Source organism: Molossus molossus, unplaced genomic scaffold (genome assembly GCF_014108415.1).
Source record: "Molossus molossus isolate mMolMol1 unplaced genomic scaffold, mMolMol1.p scaffold_m16_p_6, whole genome shotgun sequence".
In the NCBI taxonomy this organism is placed as follows: Eukaryota; Metazoa; Chordata; class Mammalia; order Chiroptera; family Molossidae; genus Molossus; species Molossus molossus.
This window is the reverse complement of record NW_023425399.1, coordinates 76,070,406-76,091,911: the sequence shown is the minus strand read 5'-3', so window position 1 is coordinate 76,091,911 and position 21,506 is coordinate 76,070,406. Positions and strand designations below refer to the sequence as shown.

The window sequence follows — 21,506 nt, the reverse complement described above, 5'->3', positions numbered from 1 at the left end:
ATTTGTTAGCATTCATTATACATGAAGGATATTAAACACCAGCCTGTGTTTTTGTTTGCTTGTTTTTAAAAATCTTCACCCGAGGATATTTTTCCATTTATCTTCAGATAGAGTAGGAGGAAAGGAGAGAGAAAGAGAAAAACATTGATGTGAGAGACACATCGACTGATTGCCTCCCGCACAACCCCCAGCAGGGCTGGGGACTGAACCACAAATGAGGTACGTGCCCTTGACTGGAATCAGACCTGAGACTCTTTGGTCCGAGGGCCAATGCTCTAACCACTGAACAAACTCAGCCAGGACTAAACACCAGTCTGTTTTATGTGTTGCCAATATGTTTTTCTGGATTGTTAATTCTCTCTCAATTTTATTTTTCTTTTTTAAATATGTTTTTATTGATTTTTTTGGAGAGAGAGGAAAGGAGAGAGAGATAGAAACATTGATGTGAGAGAGAAACATCCATCTGCTGCCTCCTGCATGCCCTCTACTGGGGCTCGAGCCCACAACCCAGGCATGTGCCCTGATCTGGAATCTAACCGGGACCTCTCAGTCCATGGGACAATGCTCAGTCCACTGAGCCACACCGGCTGGGCTCTCAATTTTCTTTATGGTGTTTTTGGCCATTTTACGTAGGTGGATCTATCAGTCTTCCTTAATGGCTTCTGTCCTTGGGGCTCTGTGTAGAAAAGCCAGAGGAGCACATTTATTGAGTGCTGCTGTTGTTTTTAATGTGCCAGGCACTGCCCTAAATACTGCATATTCACTCTCTTGGCTGATCTTCTCTGTAGCTGTCTGAGCATTATCACCCCCATTTTATTTATTTATGTATTTATTTATTTTTTATCCTCACCCGAGGACATCTTTCCACTTTTTGTTCAGATAGAGTGGGAGGGAGAGAGAGAGAGAGAGAGAGAGAGAGAGAGAGAAGACATCAATGCGAAAGGGACACATCGAGTGGCTGCCACCCACACGACCCAACCAGGGCCGGGGACAAACCGCAACCGAGGTACGTGCCCTTAGCGGAAACCGAACCCGGGTCTCTCTGGACCGCAGGCCGACGCTCTAACCGCTGAGCCAAACTGGCCAGGGCTACACCCCCATTTTATAAATGAAAAAAACTAAACTGAGTTCTTATTGAAAACTAGCTTTAGATTTGGGATATGCATCAATTAGCGTTAGGGTTGGGATATAAACCTTCTGTATGAAGGTTTGCCTCAGCACAAAGGCACATTCTTCCCACTGCACGAAACCTTCTGTGCTTGTGCGCTCCTCCTTCCCCATCTATAGATGACCCAGATGACCCCTGAATGACCCCAGCCCTAGATGACCTGACACAGAAGAAAGGGCATAGCCCAGAGAAATGTGTGAAGTCTGTCCATCCCTTAGAGCTGCTGGTTAAAGTTAGTCAGCTAATTGGTGGAATATTCCTTGGGAGTGAAGAAAGCTAATTATTATTTCCAGTGATTTGCATAACCATATCAATGTTATAAGATTATACTTTCTGGTGCCCCAAGTCAGGTATGCTTTCCATCTGTTATTACTGTATCTCCCTAGAGAATAATCCTGTTACATGCCTCAGAGATAACTAGGATTTGAAAACTAGTTTTATTTCTTCCTGAAGAAATATGTTTTAAAAACATATCAAGTGCCCTGGCTGGTTTGGCTTAGCAGTTAGAGCATCAGCCCTTGGACCGAAGGGTCATGGGATCCCTGGCCCCAGTCGGAGTCGTGCGGGAGGCAACCAATTAATGTGTCTCTCTCACATGGATGTTTCTCTCTCTCTCCCTCCTTTTTACTCTCTCAAAGGAAAAATATCCTCAGGTGAGGATGAACAACAACAACAAATGTCAAAAATGTCAAAAGCACGAAGGAGCACCACCACCCTTGTAGCTTGTGTCTTTCTTTACTGTTTGCACACTCCCTGCAAAAATATGGAAAACAGTGGTCTTGCATTTTATCTGGTGGGTAACTGTTGACCCCTCTGTGTTGTGATAGCACATGAACACGTGTGGAAACCCTGTAGGGCAGAGATACAAATTCTGATTCCTGGAGCAGCAAGTGTGCACGATTCTTCAGATTATGTCAGTGCAGCTGTCAGCTGACGACACTCCGTGAGCAGGGTCCCTGCTGGAGAGGCCGGTTGTGCCCTCCCGCCACTGCTGCCGTCTGCTGTCTCCCCCTGGCTTGTAAATTTCATGAGATCAATGTTGTCTAGAATTTGGGAATAAGCAGTTAATGAAGAATAAAATTATGACAAAGTCTTACCGAACCTTAAGAGACTCATTGCTGAGAATAATGGACCAAGGGGGAAATTATGTGGAAGAAAATACATTTGAATTTTATCCTCAAAACTGAGGGGTAGGGGAATACAGGAAAATCAACTGTAAGGCACGTTTAATAGTGCAGCCGTGCTCATTAGAGAACAGGGGCGGATACCCAGACCCTTACTTCCCGTTTTCTACTTGACATACCTGTTTAGGTGTTCCAAAGCATCTCAAGTTCATAATGTTCAGGACTGAGTTAATGATTTTCCCAGTCAAACCTCTTCCAGTTTTTCATTATCTTAGTGTACCACCATCCACCCACTATTCAAATTGGAAACCTGGGAGTCATCCTTGGTGTCTTCTATCCTTCACATCTCAGTAGAAGTTATTACCAAGTTCTATTGATTTTTCAAATTGGTCCATTCTTTCCATATCTGTCATCTCTTGTTTGGATCACTGCAATATATACCTAACTGATCTCCTGCCTTCACATCCCTAACCTCATTCCAATCTATTGTCTATACTGTAGCCAATATCTTTGAAATGAAAATTAGAATATATTACACCCTCTCTATCCCTGGATTTATCTCTTCATCTATTCAAGGTACATTTGCCTTCCTCAAATTTCTTCTTGCCACAGGGCCTTTGCACATGCTATATTTATGTCTGGAATGTTGTGTCCCTTCCACTGCTCTACCCCACTCCCTATACCCAGTTTAATTTTGGATTTTATCTCAAACATCACTTATTTAAGGACAGTTTCCCTATCCTCACTGACTGGGTTAGATGCCCTTATGTGTATAGTATAGACCTTTAGTCTCCTTTGAAACATTTATCAATGTAATATTTTACATTTATTATATGAACAAAACACACATGGTTTCCACCTTTCTGTACGTTTATTTGAGGGGTGAGGGAAAAATTAATAATGTTTATAGAAATTTCCTTACTGACTTTGTCAGACAGATAACTAGTGGGTTAATTGAAAGTCAGATAAATTAGGGAATCACATTTTAATGAAATAATCTACTTTTTGCCTTTGATCAGATTTTATTCAAAATTAGCTACCCACAGTGATTTGACCTTTATGGAATAAACACATTTAAGTTTATGCCACAGGCTTCTTTTCTTCTGTAGTGAGTTTCTTTTCTGCAGGCTTCTCAGCCGCTGGTTTCTTCGTAGCTGCAGCTTTTTCCCACCAAGGGCTTCTGCTTCGTAATGCCAACAGCCTTTTCTCCTTCCGTGCCTCCCACAGGCATCTTGCCTGGAACCCTGTGTCATCTAGAGCTGCTGCTGCTTTATCCACCTGGAGCGTTGGTCGTTGGCTGGCGAAGAATGGTGTTCCCCTGCGTGGTCTTTGCACATGGGTTTAGCTTCAACATGCCTCTCAGGGTTTTCAGTGGATTCTTCTTCAAGACTCTGTGATGACTCTTCTTACGTGGTGCTCAGAGGGCTCTTTGGATCTCTGGGCTTTTCAAGATTCTGCTAAGGTCTGTAGTGAGCATCTTGTGCACGAGAAGGTTGTAGTTACTCTTGAGGGAGGAAGCTTTATGCCAAGTGCCTGACAGGTCATCTAACCTGCGGAAAGCACTTTCAGTCCAAATGCAGAAACGGCCCACATGCCCACCAGGAAAGTTTCAAAATGTTCAGTTTGTTTACATTGAGCAGAGTAATTCCAGGAATGTTTCTGAAGGCTTTGATGATACTGATGTCCTGATTCTGGCGATGATGCAGGGTCCCCTGTGTTGGAGACAATGATGGTTTCTCATTTGCCCTTGCCAGTTCTCATTTGCTGAGAGGCATAGATCTTTTTGATATCATTCTAACCTTAAGTTTCTTAAGAAGCAAAACAGCCTTCTTGATCTTCTTGTAGCCTTCAACTTTACCTTCAACCACCAAAGGAAGTTCAGGAACTTCCTCAACACGATGACCTTTAGACATGACCAGTGCTGGTAAGGCCGAGGCAGCCAGGGCAGAGCTGATGGCGTATCGCTTCTGTTGTGTTTCCTCTGGTGCCAATGGCTCCAGGTTTTGGTTGGTGCAAACATGAGGTTCCCATGACTCATTTTTCCAAAAGCACCCTGGTCAGAACCATGAGTCCCATCATCTTGAACTCTGGGAACTGAAGGCGCAGCTCTGACAGCACCCCATGACTCAGCACTGGTTTGATGATCTGCCAATTCACTGACAGCATAGGACTGTCTATTGCTTTTGTGCAAGTCAGTGTGAACAAAGTTCATATCTGGTTGAATGCGAGTCTTGAACAGCAAGCCAAGTGACATTTTTGCCACATGGTTCCCCCTTTGCGGAGTACACTGATGGCAGCGGACGAGCACACGCCATGGCGTGGAAAGGAGAGGGCCATGCTTCTGTCAGCCAGTGGCTCCCACAGGAAGAGTGAAACAATCTATTTTAATTTAAGGTGTATAAATATGCATCAATTTGCTAATCTTTTGGTAAAGCTTTTTTTTTTTTTTAATATATATATGTATTGTCGACTAGTAATTCCTTGAGTTTTTTCTTGCATAAAGGGCACTTACATTTGCTCTTATTTTCAGTAAAATGGGAACTTTGATACTTTGAAATAATAAGAATACAGAATCCTTATTTTTTTTTTCTTTATTGATTTTAGAGAGAGGAAGGGAGGGGGAGAGAGAGATAGAAACATTGATGAGAGAGAACAGTGATTGGCTGCCTCCTGCATACCCCCTACTGGGGAATCAGGCCCACAACCTGGGCATGTGCCTTGACCAGGAATCGAACCGGCGACCTCTTGATGCATGGGTTGATGTTCAACCACTGAGCCACACCAGCTGGGCCAGAATCCTTAATTTTTTGTTATTTTTCTATTTCTCTCTATCCTTTCACACTCTTCTTGCCCACACCTGCTTTGGCAGCAATTTTCCCAGTGACTCACATTTGTTATTCTTAATATAGTTTTATGTTGGTGTGTGGTGAAGGAAGGCATCTGTCTCACTGATAAGATGTGGGTGGGGGGCAAGAAATTGCTCGGTAGCCCTGGCCGGTTTGGCTCAGCAGTTAGAGCATTGGCCTGCGGTCCAAAGAGACCTGGGTTCGGTTCCCACTAAGGGCATGTACCTCGGTTGAAGTTTCTCCCCGGCCCAGGTTGGGTCATGCGGGTGGCAACCACTCAATGTGTCCCTTTTATGTCGATGTTTCTCTCTCTTTCTCTCCCTCCCACTCTATCTGAACAAAATATGGAAAAATGTCCTTGGGTCCTCAGGTTAGGATTAAAAAAAAAAAAAAAGAAATTGCTCTGTAACCAACCAGTTCTGCAGGTGTCTAAAGTTCTACCCTTCGTTGCTCTGACTCCACCCACCTGGAAGATGGGCCCTGAGTGAGGTGACCGGGGAGAACTCAAGCAGGAGTGACCCTGTGCCTCGGTCACACAGCTGCCCTGTGGCATCTCCCAGACATTTCTTTGGTTCAACTAGAACTGTGTATATTTTTTCTAATTAAATTTATGTCTTTGTGTTTTAGGGTAGAAGGGCTAAAATACAAGATGTTCCCTAGCCGTGTTTTCTTTCCCTCACGTCCATGGCTGCTCACATACCTTAATGTCTCTTGGAGTACATGACTCAGCAAGAGTTTTCTTTGTTTGAGAGGGGATGGAGCACAAATGTCTGGGGCCTCTTTGACCTTACATTCCACAGTCCTGGGCCTGCTGCAGCTCAGCCAGCTGCCATTTCACCCAGTGCCCTCCTTCCTTCCTTCCTCATCAGTGCTCCCTGCAGTCTATGATCTGGGCTTCCTTCCGGTGCACAGCGGGCTGTGGGCCTGAATCCTGTCTCCATTGACCCTTAATGTCTAATGGGAAAGGCTTTTCCAAGAAGAGTAGCACTTGGCTGATGTTATGCTTGACCCATTAGGATGGAGGATGGCATCTACCTTTCCCTGTTCACCTTTTGGTTGGAAGTGCAGACATCTGTTATTGCAGCAGGACTAGTAATAGTCCTCAGATCATTAGCTGTTGGTCTGCTACCAGAGCAAAATCATGTGTTTGCTGCTTGCCTATTTCTATGTCAGTGTCTCCCATTAGATTATGAGGTCCTTGAGGGTCAAGTTTGAAAAGGTGGTCAAAATCTAGGGCTTTAGAGTCAGGCAGGCGGAATTCAAATTCTTGCTTGGCCATTACTGGCTCTTCTGACCATAAGCAAATTACTTAAACTTTGTGCCTTAGTCTCCTCATCTGCACAGTGGGGATAATAGCAACAATACTTTCCACATAAGATTGTTGTGCAGCCCTGGCCAGTTTGGCTCAGCGGTTGGAGCGTCGGCCTGCAGTACAGAGAGACCCGGGTTCGGTTCCCGCTAAGGGCACATACCTCGGTTGCGGTTTGTCCCCGGCCCTGGTTGGTCGTGCGGGTGGCAACCACTCGATGTGTCCCTTCACATCAATGTTTCTCTCTCTTCCTCTCTCTCCCTCCTGCTCTGTCTGAACAAAAAATGCAAAAATGTCCTCGGGTGAGGATAAAAAAAAAAAAAAAAAGATTGTTGTGCAGATTGCAAAAAGATACAGTGTAGAAAATGTTCAGCACAGTGCCTGGTTTATAGCAAGTGCTTAAGAAATGTCAACTCTGATACCGATGTTAATAATTCTGGTGCTGTTAGCACCTTCCAAGTTGTGATAAATATTTGCTGACTGATGTGTACAGGAAGTAGGGTTTGAAGGCCTTAACATTCTGGAAACATTTTAATGCCATGCTCCCTGGGAAGTTACACAAAAGCAGGTCTGATCATGGATGGAGGGCCTGCTCATGCTAATGAAATTAATAAAGATAATTTCATGAGCAGACACCGTCCCAGGAGAGCAGTTCATTGAATTAGTTGGCATTATCATGTTATATCCTGCTGGAATGGTTTCATTTATTTATATCTATTATTAGAATAACTCTGGGAACTTGAATTAGTGGACCCAATGCATTTGTAACTGATTGGGGGGAAGAAAATTGCAACCTCAATGATATGCACTCCACATAAAAACTGAGATTGTGCTTTTCTTGAGGAGAGCAAGATTCTAAACTGAAATGAAAAAGCAGTTGTTGGTGTGGCCACAATTGAATCAAGTCCTTAAAGATTCCTGGAACTGGCCTTCCTGGTTAATGGTTAAAGAAATCAGACAAGTTCTTGCACTCTCTTTCTTTTCCATGCTGTCCGTTGACACTGTGGTTCCACGGAGCTGTTTGATATATTATCTAGGTACATAGCCTTGAAACATTTTAAATAATTTGGCATATATTCACAATTTCTGGCTACTAAAAATCCAAAGAATAATGTTCACTGTCCCCTTAAAAAAATTAGATTTGTTCTCTTTCCCAGCCTGCACGAGGGCTTTTTGCATGTTCAGCTCATCTATGCCTGTGGTGGGATCAGTAATGCCAGGCAGGTGGCAGAGCTGAAGGCAGGAGGGCTGTGTGAGCCCCCATCACTCAGTAGATACAGACCGTGTCACACTTCTCGAGTCCCTCAGGGGAGTTGAGATAACTGCTGTCACTGCATTTGGTGCATCTGAAGGGTAGTACCTTCCAGCCAGGCTTTTGGACATAAAGTGACAGAAGTAGTATTGCTTCTTTTCTTCTTTCTAGATCTGACGTTTTGACGTGGCTTCCTGCTTCGGTGCTGTTTGTGGGTATAATCTATGCTGGTTCCCGAGCACTGTCCAGACTGGTAAGTGTTAGAGTTTTTGGGGAACAGCCCTTCTCTCTTCTGCCACTTGGCCTTTTAACTTATTGCACTTGGATTAATAGGAGACAAAGCACTAGCTTTGATAATGGTATAGCCAGGTTGGCGAGCAAGCCTTGGTCTTGAGGCCAACATGGTGCCTTTTACCCACCCCCATTCCTGAATTGAAGATAAACAGATAACAGGGAAGGGCCAACTTGCTTTATAAGATGGAGAGGCACAGATGGAGATGCAGGAAGAAAGAGCAGCGACATTTGTGGAGCCTATCACATGTAGAGCCAGCCTGCTCTGCCTGAACGCAGGCTGTCCTCGGGAGCAAGGAGAGAGGGTTTAGCCGGCTCCTTGCCTCTGGGGAATCATAATCCTGCTCATTGGTAATGTGGCCCGGGGCATGCTGGGTTCAGTCATGGATGGATGTTCCTACACAGAGCTGATATCCAGGGACATGGGGATGCTAGTGAAGAATAGACCCCATTCTATCCTCCTGTCCTGTACCCCCAGGATTCAGCTCCTCAAAGGTGGGAATTGTGAAGGACAAACATCTTCTGGTTAAATTATATGGAACTCCAAAAATGTAGTAATTTTGCCATCAAGAGAGAATCCATTAATACCACCAATGACTAGAGACTCAGAACGGAGCTTAAAAAAATCTAACGGTAGTAATGCCTCTTCCTGTTTTTATCAGAAAATGATGGCATTTTTATTTTTGAAAAAAATGCAAAATTTGCAAAACAATTCAGCCCTTTTATGTAAAGTTTGTTGTTATGTTGGTCCCTTAGCTCGCAGATATGAAAACAGTAAAAAACAAGCAACAAGGTCTGCCTAACTGGATAACAATATTATTGTTAGGACAACTCCAAAGTTGCAAAATAGCGGTTGAGAATTAATAGCAGTAATTTATAAATTAAATCAACATTTTTCTCTCATGATTTATAAGCCTAAGTAGATGGGATGATGTGTGCAGTGGGGGAGAAACATCCTGGGTGGGCCTAAGAAATAACCCACAGTGTGTGTTGGTGCTCAGCCCAGACCAGGAGGCCTACGCTGGCTTTGGGCTGTCTCTTCTCGGTTCTGTCCGACTCCTGTGAGTCTGCTGCCTCGCTTTATAGCCTGTGGCCTGCAGAGGGTGCTTCCTCTCCTATAGCAGAATATAGCACTTGGTAAAAAAACATGTGTTGTCCAAAGGCTTCTAAAATTTTTATAGGATCTGTAATTGAATTTTGAAGTTTGAATAACCAAGGTGTGGTAATAATAATAATAGTTTTTGTTTGTACAGTGCTTTTTTGTATGTTTCCAGAATGATTTATTTTCTTTATCTTTGTATGTGTTTCTCATAGTCACCTGAGAGGTGATGGGTGAGGCAGATGTTAACCACCTGACAGAGGAAGGAACTCAAGTGTGGAAAGTCTTGGTCATCCGTTTCTGGTTCTAGTAGTGGCAGCTCTTCTGACCTTTTGCCTTTTTAGATTTGCTCTTTAGGACCAATGAATATGGATTTTAGAACAGGGGTATAGTAGTCATGGAAAACTTCAGACTCTTTTGGTTGCAGGTGTTGGAAAGCTCATAAACTGGTCTAAGTAAAAGGAATATTCACTGGTTCACATAAGCTCTCCGCTTCAGGCAAGGCTTGACCAGAGCATTCAACGATGTACTCAGAATCCAGTTTCTGTCTCTTGTCTTTGCCCCATTTCACAGCTAGCCTCTCCTCTCATGGGTGTTGTTGACTCCAGACTCACATCATCGCAATTTTAAGTCTAATGGAAAGAGACTGTCTTCCTTGCAGCTCCTGTGTGAGTCCCTGGATTCAGTGCTGGTTGGATCCGTCAGGGCCACTGCCCATTCCAGGCCTGAAAGCTAACCAGGAGCATGGAATCATGCTGATTGGCTGGCTCTGGACCAAGGCCTCCCTGAACCAGTCACTGTGGCTGGAAAGACTCGGAGCACTGTCTAGCCAGCCCTCGTCAGATAGGATCTCTACCTGGATCCCACAGACCGAGAGGGTGTGGCCGATGCTCAATATTGGGTGCTTTATCAAAAGAAGGGATAGGATTCTAGGTGGCAAAAAACACACAAAACCCTCAAAAGTCCATCGTAAATGTCATTCTAGCATATTCTCAGGCCGATGGGCAGTTCTGTAACCTAGAAAATGCTTCTCGAAGTGTGACCCACAGGCGTGCAGGTCTGTGAGCTCTGTGTCATCTCCGTAGGAGGCTGTGCCAGAACATACATCAACTTCTGCACCAAACATACTGTTTAGCGGGGCTGACATTTTATTTTTACAGCAGTGCTTTTTGTAGAAGGAAACAAAGAATTGATTTACATTCTAGTGAGAGCTGCTTCTCTTCTTGAGAACCAGCTCTTTGAGCGGCCTTGACCTAGAGCACAGCCTCCTCTAACAGGCAGAAATTCAAACTCTTTGAGCAAAGGAAAACAACCAAAACCCCAGATACACCCAGTTCAGGGAGGAGGATGATAGACAGGAGACACACATTGCTTTATAGGTGAAATAACGCAACCCAGCATATTTCCTTTGTTTTCTGTTTTCACACAGTTGCTGAACATTTCAGAGAGTGGATTAAACATGAGACACTTGTACAGCTTGTGTTAGATAGAAAACAGGCATCAATATGCCGGTGCCAAGCTGTCAGTTTAATGAATCCACGAGGAACCAGGGGAAAGTGCTCGGTTAAAATCCGTGGGTGCGTTGTTATTGTTATGCAAACACTCTCGAGGTAGCTCTGCTCTGATAAGACTGAAGCTCTGTCCTCCTGCTGCCACGAAGCTGTTTTAACTCTGCAGAGGCCCAGTGGGGACAGTACTTTTTAATTTTCCCACCTGAAACTCACAACCAAATGCCATACAGAGTTAAGGGAAAGAGATTCTTGTGGCGATCCAGTCGGCAAATATTTATTGGGGATCTGCTATGTGCTTAATGACAAATCACGGATGCTGACTCTGAGGAACTTCAAGGGGAGTCAGTGAGAGACACACAACTCACTATGGGAACAGCCACCATGAATATTCTGTGTGAGCATGTGCTGGGCATCTCCCATCGCCAACCTTCATGGCATGTAAAGTCGGACTTAATTACTCCCATTTACAGATGAGGAAACAGATGCAAATTATTTGGCCCAGGTCAACAGCTAGTAAATGTTAAAGCAGAGATACAAATCCAAGTCCATTAAGTATACAGTGCATCTCCACAGCTTACGCTGTTTCCCCCCTAAATTACACCAGCCAAAGGAACTCAGCCATCAGGACTGAGCAGGGCAGAGGGGAGAGGAACTGTGCGGTTGCCCTCCCTTCTACTGGGGCTAATTCGGGTCTGCTCTGGCTTTCCTACATTGAATAAGGTCACAGTGCTGATGGCTCTGATGGCGTGAGTGCCAGTCTTTGGAGAGACAGTACGATTTTGACCAGCCCTTATTGCTCTTGTAATTTCTGGCCAGAAGCCAGCTCAGCTAGACAGGATTGCCTCAAAGCAGGTGCTCGTGAGTGTTTAGAACAGATGTGCAAATTCATACTTTAGTGAGCTTGCCTGTGAGGCCATGCTGGTATTGGTGACTTGGCTCCTCACCCCACGCTGTGTCCTTGCTTGGGGACGCCAGGGTCAGCAGTTGGAGAGACTCTGTAAATCTAAGTTACGGCATCTTGACAGGCCTGGACTTGGTTTCTTCCCCAGCTCTTTGATCTTGGTCCTTCCTTAAATGCTGGTCAGAGTTTCTGTCTTCCATGAGCACAACATTCACTCACCGCATTGGGATGGAGATTGCATGGGCTTGTTGGTGAGGAAATGCATGGAGTAAGTTAGTCAAGTGAACTGGAGCCATGGGTCCCCTCCCCCTTTGTTTGGCTCCAAGATCATGTAAAAGAACTTAGCTCCACAAAGGAAAAGAATGTAAATGTTAACGCAGAGTGGAGACTCTTCCCCTGATGCTCTGTTACTGCTGGTCAGAGGCCACTCTCTTCTTTCACATTGTTTTCTTAGCAGAGGTGATCAGAGTCCAATGGCAGAAACTACTGTTAAGATGTGGGCTCTCTGGCAAAATAGTAAACCCCTCCTCTGGATGTTAGTTACCTACTTGTTCCATCTAAAGATATTATCCATAATCTTTATAAAGTGACTTAAGAAAATGGGGGTCTCAGGGGCAAATTTAACAACATCAGATTGGACAATGATTTCTTGGATATGACACTGAAGACACAGTCATTCAAAGAAAATACAGCTCTGACTGGGTGGCTCAGTTGGTTGGAGCATTGTCCCATACACTGGAAGGTTGCTGGTTCAGTTTCCAGGCCCGTACCTAGGTTGTGGGTTGAATACTGTTTGGGGCGCGTATGGGAGGCAAGCAATTGGTGTTTTTTTCTCTCTCTCTCCCTTCATTTCTCTAAACATATCCTCGGGTGAGGATTAAAGAAAACTCAACTAATTAGACTTCATCAAAATGAAAAACTTCAGTGTATCAAAGGGCACTATCAACAGAGTAAAAAGGCAACCCACAGAGTGGGAGAAAATATTTGAAAATCATTTATCTGATAAGGGATTAATATCCAGAGTATATAGAAAACTCAACAACACAAACCAAACAACCTGATTCAAAAATGGATAGAAGACTTATATACAAATGGCTAATAAACCCATACTGAACATCATTAATCATTAGGGAAATGCGAGATACACGTCACCCCCATTAAATTGGCTATTATCAACATGACAGAAAATAACAAGTATTGGTGAGTATGTGGAGGAAATTTGCACTGTTGTTAGAAAAGTAAAATGGTGCATCGCCTGTGGGAAACAAGTACAATAGAGCCTCAAAAGATTAAAAGTGAAATTGCCATGTGATCCAGCAAATCTTCTGAGTCTGACCTCCAAAAAATTGAAAGCAGAAACCTGAACAGAGATTTGCCCACCCATGTTCATAGCAGCGATATTCACCATAGCCAAAAGGTGGGAGCAGCCCAAGTGTCCACTGACAGATTAATGGATAAACAAAATGTGTTAGATGTACAGTATGAAAAATTACTCAGCCTTGAAAAGGAAGAAAATTCTGACACGTGCAACAAGGATGGACTTTGAGGACATTATATTAATTGATATAAGCCAGTTGCAAAAGGACAGGACAAATACTGTATGAGTCACTTCTGTCAGGTACCTAGAGTAGTCAGACTCCTAGAGGCAGAAAGTGGAATGGTGGTTGCCTGGGGTTAGGGGAGAGGAGAATGGCGAGTTAATATTTAAGAGGTACAGAGTTTCAGTTTTGCAAGGTGAAACCTTTCCGGAGACAGGTGGTAGTGGTAGTTGCACAACAATGTAAGTGTACTTAATGCCACTGAACTGTACACTTGAAAGTGGTTAAAATAGTAAATTTTATATGTATATTTTACCACAATTTAAATTATATATTGATTTTTAAAATCCTTGGGATCCAATAGAGGTTTTCTTCAGGATTATATGAAGAGGAGAGGATGATAATGTTCTCTCATTGCCTCACTCAGAACTCCTTTGGATGCTGTGGATATGCATATTTATTTCTAGGCACTTGGGTAAAAGGTGTGAAAGAAATAGCCATTCGCTGAGAGCAGGCCAGTAGGCCTTGTTGTAGCCTGAGCATTTATGTTCCCAAGTGAGCCAGCTGGAGAGCTGATGCTGCCCCTTAGGCCTGTTCTTATCCCCAACATCTTGCCAAGCTAGAGGAGTTCCAGGTATTTTATTTTATTTTTAAAAGAGTTTTAATGTGATTTTCAGAGAGAAAGAGGGAGGTAGAGAGAGAGAGAAACATCGATATGAGAGTGAAGCATCCATCAGCTGCCTTCTGCATGCCTAGGAATTGAGGCCACAACCCTGGCATGTGCCCTGATTAGGAATCAAACTGGCAACCTTTTGGTGCACAGGATGATGCCCAACCAACTGAGCCACACCGGCCAGGGCAAGCTCCTGGTATTTTATTATTTATTTATTTACCTTTTAAATACATTTTTATTGATTTTTTTTTAATCCTCACCCAAGGACATTTTTGTATTTATGTTCAGTTAGAGTGGGAGGGAGAGAGGGAGGAAGAGAGAGAGAGAAAAACATTGATGTGAGAGAGACACATCGAGTGGTCTCACATGACCCCAACCAGGGCCGGGGACAAACAGCAACCGAGGTACGTGCCCTTAGCGGGAACCGAACCGGGGACTCTCTGGTCCACGGGCTGATGCTCTAACTACTGAGCCAAACTGGCCAGGCTTTTTTTTTCTTTTTCTTTTTATCCTCACCCAAGGACATTTTTCTATTTTTTGTTCAGATAGAGTGGGAGGGAGAGAGAGGAAGAGAGAGAGAGAGAGAGAAACATCGACGTGAAAGGGACACATCAAGTAGCTGCCACCCACACGACCCAACCAGGGCTGGGGACAAACTGCAACCGAGGTACGTTCCCTTAGTGGGAACCAAACCCAGGTCTCTTTGGACCTCAGGCTGACGCTCTAACCACTGAGCCAAACCGGCCAGGGCTAATTTTTTTTTTTTTTAAGAGAGAAGGGGGTGCCTGTCTGGCGTGGCTCAGTGGATTGAGTGTCGTCCCATGGACTGAGAGGTCCTGATTGGATTCCTGGTCAGGGTACATGCCTGGGTTCCAGGCTCGATTCCCAGTAGGGTGTGTGCAGGAGGAACCCATCAATGTTTCTATCTCCTTCTTTTTCTAAAAAAATCAATAAAAACATTAAAAAAAAGAGAGAGAGAGAGAAACTTCAGTGTGGGAGAAAAACATCGACTGGCTTGTCTCCTGCATGCCCCCCACTGGAGATCAAGCCTGCAACCCAGGCATGTGCTTTGACTGGGAATCAAACTGGGACCTCTCAGTCCATGGGATGACACTCAATCCACTGAGCCACACCAGCCGGGCAAACTCCTGATATTTTAAAATGTCTGTTTTTCATACAGCAAAGCCCCTAAACATGGGTCAGCTGCTTTAGGTGATACCCAGTGAAGCACTGTGATGGCCTCCTAGCCTGTACTGGAGATACACTGGGAAAGAAGGGAGTCCGGTCCTCTGCCCTCAAAGAGTTTGCCTGCCATCTAATGACAAAATAATAAAAGTTAATGCAAATAAACATTTAAGTTTATTTCATGCAAATCAATTTATAAATGTGTTCATTTAAACATACACATATACATGTACAAATACCTCATCCTCCTCCAAAAAGTGTCTGTTGGCTTAAAAGAGTAAGTATGATTAAAATAAGATAAACAGCCCTGAGCATTTTGACTCAGTGGTTAGAGCCTTGACCCGCCGCCAAGTGAGTTGCAGGTTTGATTCTGGTTGAGGTCATGGACCTCGGTTTTGGTTTGTCTCTGGCCCTGGTGGGAGTCGTGTGGGAGGCAATCACTTGATGTGTCCCTCTGACATCAATGTTTCTATCTCTCTCCCTCCCACTCTATCTGAAGATAAATAGAAAAATATCCTTGGGTGAGGATTAAAAAATAAGATAAACACTTTTTATGAATAGAATTTAAAAAGAAATCGAGGTAAAGGGTAATGGAAGAAGAACTGGATGAGGTCACAGGAAGACTTAACACAGAAATGTATGCTATAATATTTTTTTTGATTAATTAATTTTTGTTACAGATGTTTCTTCTTTTTTCCCCATTGACAGCACTGTTGTCTGTGTCCATTGGTACTGTGTATATGCATATAAGTTCTTTGGTTTTTCTCTTCCCACCCTCCCCCCACATTCGTCTTAGGTTTGGCGATCTGAACCCTACTTCCATGTCTCTGGGTCTATTTTGTTCATCAGCTCATTTTGTTCATGATATTCCACAAATAAGTGGGATCATGTGATATTTGTCTTTCTCTGATTGGCTTATTTCACTTATATGCTGTAATATTTGACAAAATAAAAAATACATAGTTGGCCCTTGAATTCAGCTCTCAGCTTTCTGTAGCCAAATAAAAGTTACAAGACTCTCGGTGCGTGTAAGGTAGTAGTGGGCGTTGCCGAAGAAAAGCCAGGCTCTTCCTTGCTCTCAGGTCCTGCGTCCTCATAAAGGTGGACAGGGCTACTGAGCGAGGCAGGGTCTCCGGTAACGTCTTTGCAATGAGCAGTTCTCTGGGGCTAAACCATGCTCTCTGGTTGCCTGGCCCTCTTCACAGGTGGGCAGACCGCCGTTAGGGGTCTTCCAGGAACATTACTCCTGGCATGCACAATTTTGATTAAAATTGGGAAGCCAGTAGTTCAAAGTTACGTTCTTTGGCAAGGGCCTGGAGTGCAGTTATTCTGTATTATAGATTAAGGCTATGGCCACACATTGAGAAATTACCCAGAAAGAAGGTAGGATTGCCTTTCTTTTATAAATATTAAGAAGGAGTCATCCACAGCTCTGTGGAGTGACCCAGGGCCGTGCCTGTGAGTAGGGCCACGATTTCCCATAGCACACTGTTCTAAGTCAGTCCTAACACCTGAACAAAAGCATTCAAGTCTTCAGAATTCCACTCTGGGAAGCATGTGAATAATGATAAAAAGGTTTTTTTAATCCTCACCCAAAGATATTTGTCCATCTATCTTCAGATAGAGTGGGAGAGGGAGAGAGAGAGACATCGAAGTGAGAGAGACACATCAACAGGTTGCCTCCCACACAACCCTGACTAGGGCCGGGACCAAACCACAACTGAGGTACAAGCCCTGGACTGGAATTGAACCCTTGACTCTTTGGTCCGCAGGTCAACGCTGTAACCACTGAGCCGAACCAGCCAGGGCAATAATGAAAAATTTTAAGTAATAGTTTCCAATATCTCTTTACAACCAGAGAAAAACATTTCCAATGGTACATGGATGAAATGTCAAATTTTAAGCTATTGGACTTTAAGAATAAAATAGTTGCAAATTGTGCCCCTAAATAACTAAATGAATTGACCTGCAGTGTTGTTGAATTTGGTCAATTACATTTTGTGTCAAAATTGATGATTTGGGCTGTTTGGTAGTTGGTCTTGGGCCATTTTTCCTGATGAAAGATGTTAGGACCTTTTGTTATTGAGGCTGTTTCTAGTGTCTTGACCATTCGGAAGGCATGCTTGTTTTTCTGTTCTCCTCAGCGAGAAGCAAGAATCTGCATCATCCAAGTATTAAGAGATAGGTTTAAAAAATAGAGAACCAGAATATATTCCTCTATTTTTTCATCTGTGTAATGAGGATGTAAAAGTGTTGTCCTCATAGAGTTATTATGAAGATTAAATATGTAAAAGCAGTTAGACCAGTGTCTGGTACATAATTAACAGTCAATGTATCTTAACTGTTATTATTACTGTTATTATTTCTCAGAGTTTTTGTCAGATTTGATAAAATAAGTCCTACTGACCCTCACTCCGTAAAGATAATAAAGGGCTGGTTTTCTAAAGGAATCAGGCACCAGCAAGTCTCCTGAACTATTAGTATAGATCACACTGGGACTTGTGCACAGAGTTTGAGGCCAAGGGAAAATCAGTAATTGAATTTTGCACACTGCCTTAATATTACTTTTATTATTATTTAAAAAATATTCACCCAAGGATATTTTTCCATTTATTTTCACACAGAGTGGGAGGGAGAGAGAGAGAAACATTGATATGAGAGAGACACATCGATTGGTTGCATGACCCTGACCAGGGCCGGGGCCAGAACCGTAATCGAGGTACGTGCTCTTAACTGGAATCAAACCTGCGACTCTTTGGTCTGAGGGCTGACGTTCTAACCGCTGAGCCAAACTGGCCAGATCAGAATCACTGTTTCTAAAGCCTGCTAGCTTCTCAATAGAAAAAAATGGCTTGAGCAATTCAGATTTAGTTTGTTTTTTTTTAAGTAGAAATGGAACATATCCCTTTTAAAAATGGCATAGAGTTTATTCTGTGTTCATCCATTTGAGATCACCTGTTTTATTACTGGAGGAAGCAGACTGGCAGGATTTGGAACACACCAGTCATACTGGACTTTGGACAGGTATAGGTTCAGGAAGTTTATACGGGGGGCTTGCTGTAATTTGGATATTATAACACTTAGGCTAGGAATGTGAGCTTTGCAGTTAGTCCTGGATTGGAGTCATGGCTCTGTCCCTGAACTAGCTGTGAGCACTCCAACAAGTTACTTGATCTTCTAAGCTTTGGTTTCCTTGCCTATAAATCTAGGTAATAGCACCCACTAATGTAGTTGTTGGGAAGAGGTTTAAATAAGAGAATGCAATGAACATAATTACCCCTGTGCTTAACACATTATTGGTAGCTATTATTACAGTACTTAAAAAATTAATCATATATGTGTTGACAGATCCCTTTCCAGAATCTGTGTCTAATCAGAGTGGGACCTAGGAAGGTTGAGAAACCTGTTCACAGTTTATAAAATTGAGAAAATTAAACCTCCTTGAGGTCTAGATTTAGGGTCTAGAGTTCCATAATCTTAGTCCTAAATCTGGTGTCGTTACCGATTTTATAGTCAAGGAAGCAAACTATTTAAAATATAAGGTCTTCATTTTAAAGAAATAAGATCCAGGTTGCCCTTTTCTATTCACTTTCACGTGTCACACGGTTAACCTAGCCAAGGTTGGCTTTGCTATCTTCTCCAGCCAAGAACGAGAAGGCCAGGGCCCAAGTTTGCCAACCATGGGCCTAATGGATAAAGCCAATTAAAAAATCTCTTCAACAATCTTAAAACTCATAAAAAAGAATTCAAAATGTAAAATTTCAAAAGGAATAAAAAGAAGCACAGGAGACAGAATTAGAAAATAAAGTATGATTTTAAAAGGAAAAAGCAATTTGAATTGAATTTTTAATGAAAGATAAAATAAGAGTAGAAAATGTTAAAAAGGCAAGGAAAATGTAAGGCAAGAACTCAAAAAGAAATAAAAGAGTGCTATTTAGAATAAAATGCTAAAATAGGGCAGTGCTATGAAGTTATAAAAGTTTAAAAAGTGAGGTAAAAATATATCCTCCAGAATTATAAAGCCTCGACTCATCTGGAAGTAGGCGAGTAGCGTGATCTTTAAGAAGGCCCTCTAAGCTGGGACAATTTCCCGGTCCAGGGTCCTTGTGAAGGTTGCTGAGGGTAGGCTTGGTTCCCAGTTAATATAGACAACATTTTTTTTTTTTTGCTTTATTGATTTTAGAGAGAGAGGAAGGGTGAGGGAGAGAGAAATGGAAACATCGATGCAAGAGAACATCATTCAGCTGCCTCCTTGCATGCCCCCCACTGGGGATTGGGCCCACAATGTGGGCATGTGCCCTGACTGGGAATCGAACTGGCGACCTCTTGGTGCATGGGTCAGTGCTCAACCACTGAGCCACATCAGCCAGGCCACAGACAACCTTTTGAGCTGTGCTCCTGAACCACTCACTAGGTCCTTCACCCATGTTATTTCCATGGTTCCTCCCAGTATCTCCTGATCATAGGTACAGTTACCCTCATACTTCAGAGGAGCAGACTAAGGTTTGGGATAAGTGTCCTGTTCCACTAGCAGTTGGTGGGTCTGGGGCCTGAATCCCAGTCTGATTTCTTTATCTTTTTCTGACTTCTAGGAAAATCATCATCATCATCAACAACAACGACAATAACAAAATCCCATGCCCTGTTTCATCCCCCTCGCCTTGTCAAGATTATCTATCAGATTAGGAGAGACTGCCATTCTTAGCGAAGAGCCCAGCTAGGGTCATTGTGCAGTGGGCACTCTGTGTGTCTTAATAACCCACTGAAGTGTTACCTTTTTATTTTTTCTCCCTATTTTGTTTTTTTGGTGCAAAGTTGATTCCAGTCATTCAAATATTAACCTCAGTTCTGTTTCCTAAAACTGTCTCCTGAATGTAGATACTCTTCTTCATCTTCATTGCTACTACTGAGTTCAGGCCACCATCTCGTCATTCCTTGTCTTAGTTTCCTGTGGCTGCTGTAACAAATTGCCACACACCTGGGTGGTTCAAAACCACAGAACTTATTTTCTGCCAGTTCTGGAGGCCAGGAGTTCAAAGGCAGTATTACTGGGCTGAAATCAAGGCATGTCAGCAGGGCCCCTTCCTCCAGTGGCTCCCAGGGGGAGTATGGAGGCTGGCATTTCTGGATTTGTGGTTTTATCACTGTAGTCTCTGCCTCTGTGGTCCCACTGTCTCTTCCTCTGTGTGTGTCAAGTCTCCACCTTTTAAAAATAAATGCGTGTGTTTGCATTTGGGGCCTGCCCAGATAATCCACGGTAGATTCCCCACCTCAGGATTCTCAACTGAATTACATTTGCCAAGATCCCTTTTTACCAGGTAAAGTGGCATTCACAGGTTCAGGGATTAGGACGTGGTTGTTTTGTTTGGTGAGGGGTGGGTTCAGTCTACCATATCCCTAGACTTTTGCAACCATCTCTGCCTCCTGTCTTCTATGCTGCACACAGTTTTATTTATTTATTTTAATTTTGTTTTCTTTATTGATTGCAGAGAGAGAGGAAGGGAGAGGGAGAGACAGATAGAAACATTGATGAGAGAGAACATCCATTGACCACCTCCTGCATGACCCCCGCTGGGGGTCAGGCCCAAAAGCTGGGCATGTGCCCTGACCGGGAATCGACCCGGCGACCTCTTGATGCATGGGTCGATGACGCTCAACCACTGAGCCACACTGGCTGGACTCTGCACACAGCTTTAAACACACAGCTCAAATCTTGTCACTGACTGCGTTCAAACTCTGCAGCGGTCCCTTTGGCCCTCGGCACAGCCTGATTCCCTGATGTGGTGGTGATTACCTTTCCACGTTCCTCTCCCCAACCTCTCCCTTCCACATTATGTTCCACCCCGCTCAACTGCCCCCAGTTCCGCAGGGGCGGGGTTCACTCTGGTCTGGGCCAGTGCGTGTTCTTCGGCTGCAGTACTCTGTTGTGTTTGTCTCACTCTCACCGTCCAGGTCTCCATTAGACTTCATACTTCACTGCCTCCTAGGGGACTTGCTCTCCCCTCATGGGGTTAAGTGCGCCTCTCTGTGTGCTCTGTCCGAATTCTTACCTCCGTAGGGCTGTCTCCCTGTCATGGGTCTACCTTGTTCATGGGGCGTGCCCCCTGCACCTGGCACAGTGCTTGACACACAGCAGGTGCTTGAGAAATGTGTGTTGATGAGAATACCTGTAGGAGGGGAGCCTCTACATCCACCCAACCAAGCAGAAGAGTACAACCGACAGCACCAATCCATGCAGAAGAGTTGTTGCTGGAGAGGATTTTTACATGCGGCTGCCAAAAGTTCCCACGGATCTTTATTTTTAAGCTGAAATCAAGAATTATGTAATTATGAGATCAAAGAAATTTACTTCATGCTTCTCACTCTGTTTTCTTTCAGCCCATTCCTGTATTTCTCACTCTGCACAACGTCGCTGAAGTTATCGTCTGTGGGCACCAGAAGTGTTTTCAGAAAGAGGTAAAATGGTAACGCCACAGAAGGCGAGTTTCAGTTCCCTTGCTTTAAATTTCAAAGACGCACCTTTTTTTTTTTTTTCTTTTTATGGCTCGAATTAGTGTCTAGCTTGTCCTGACATCTGTTTCCAGTCAAGACTGCCTGACAGTGGTTATT

At 43.6% G+C, this 21,506-nt stretch overlaps 1 protein-coding gene and 1 pseudogene across 1 annotated transcript in view; one reads left to right on the top strand and one right to left on the bottom strand.

The window, feature by feature from the left end:
• TMEM241 (transmembrane protein 241) overlaps positions 1–21,506 on the top strand; it is a 119,873-nt gene that overhangs the window by 19,433 nt on the left and 78,934 nt on the right. The window contains exons 4-5 of the mRNA XM_036244939.1: positions 7,871–7,952; positions 21,276–21,353. Of these exons, the coding sequence (XP_036100832.1) occupies positions 7,871–7,952; positions 21,276–21,353 (160 nt within the window). The remainder of the gene's footprint in view (positions 1–7,870; positions 7,953–21,275; positions 21,354–21,506) is intronic.
• Positions 3,373–4,625, bottom strand: LOC118618595 (annotated as a pseudogene).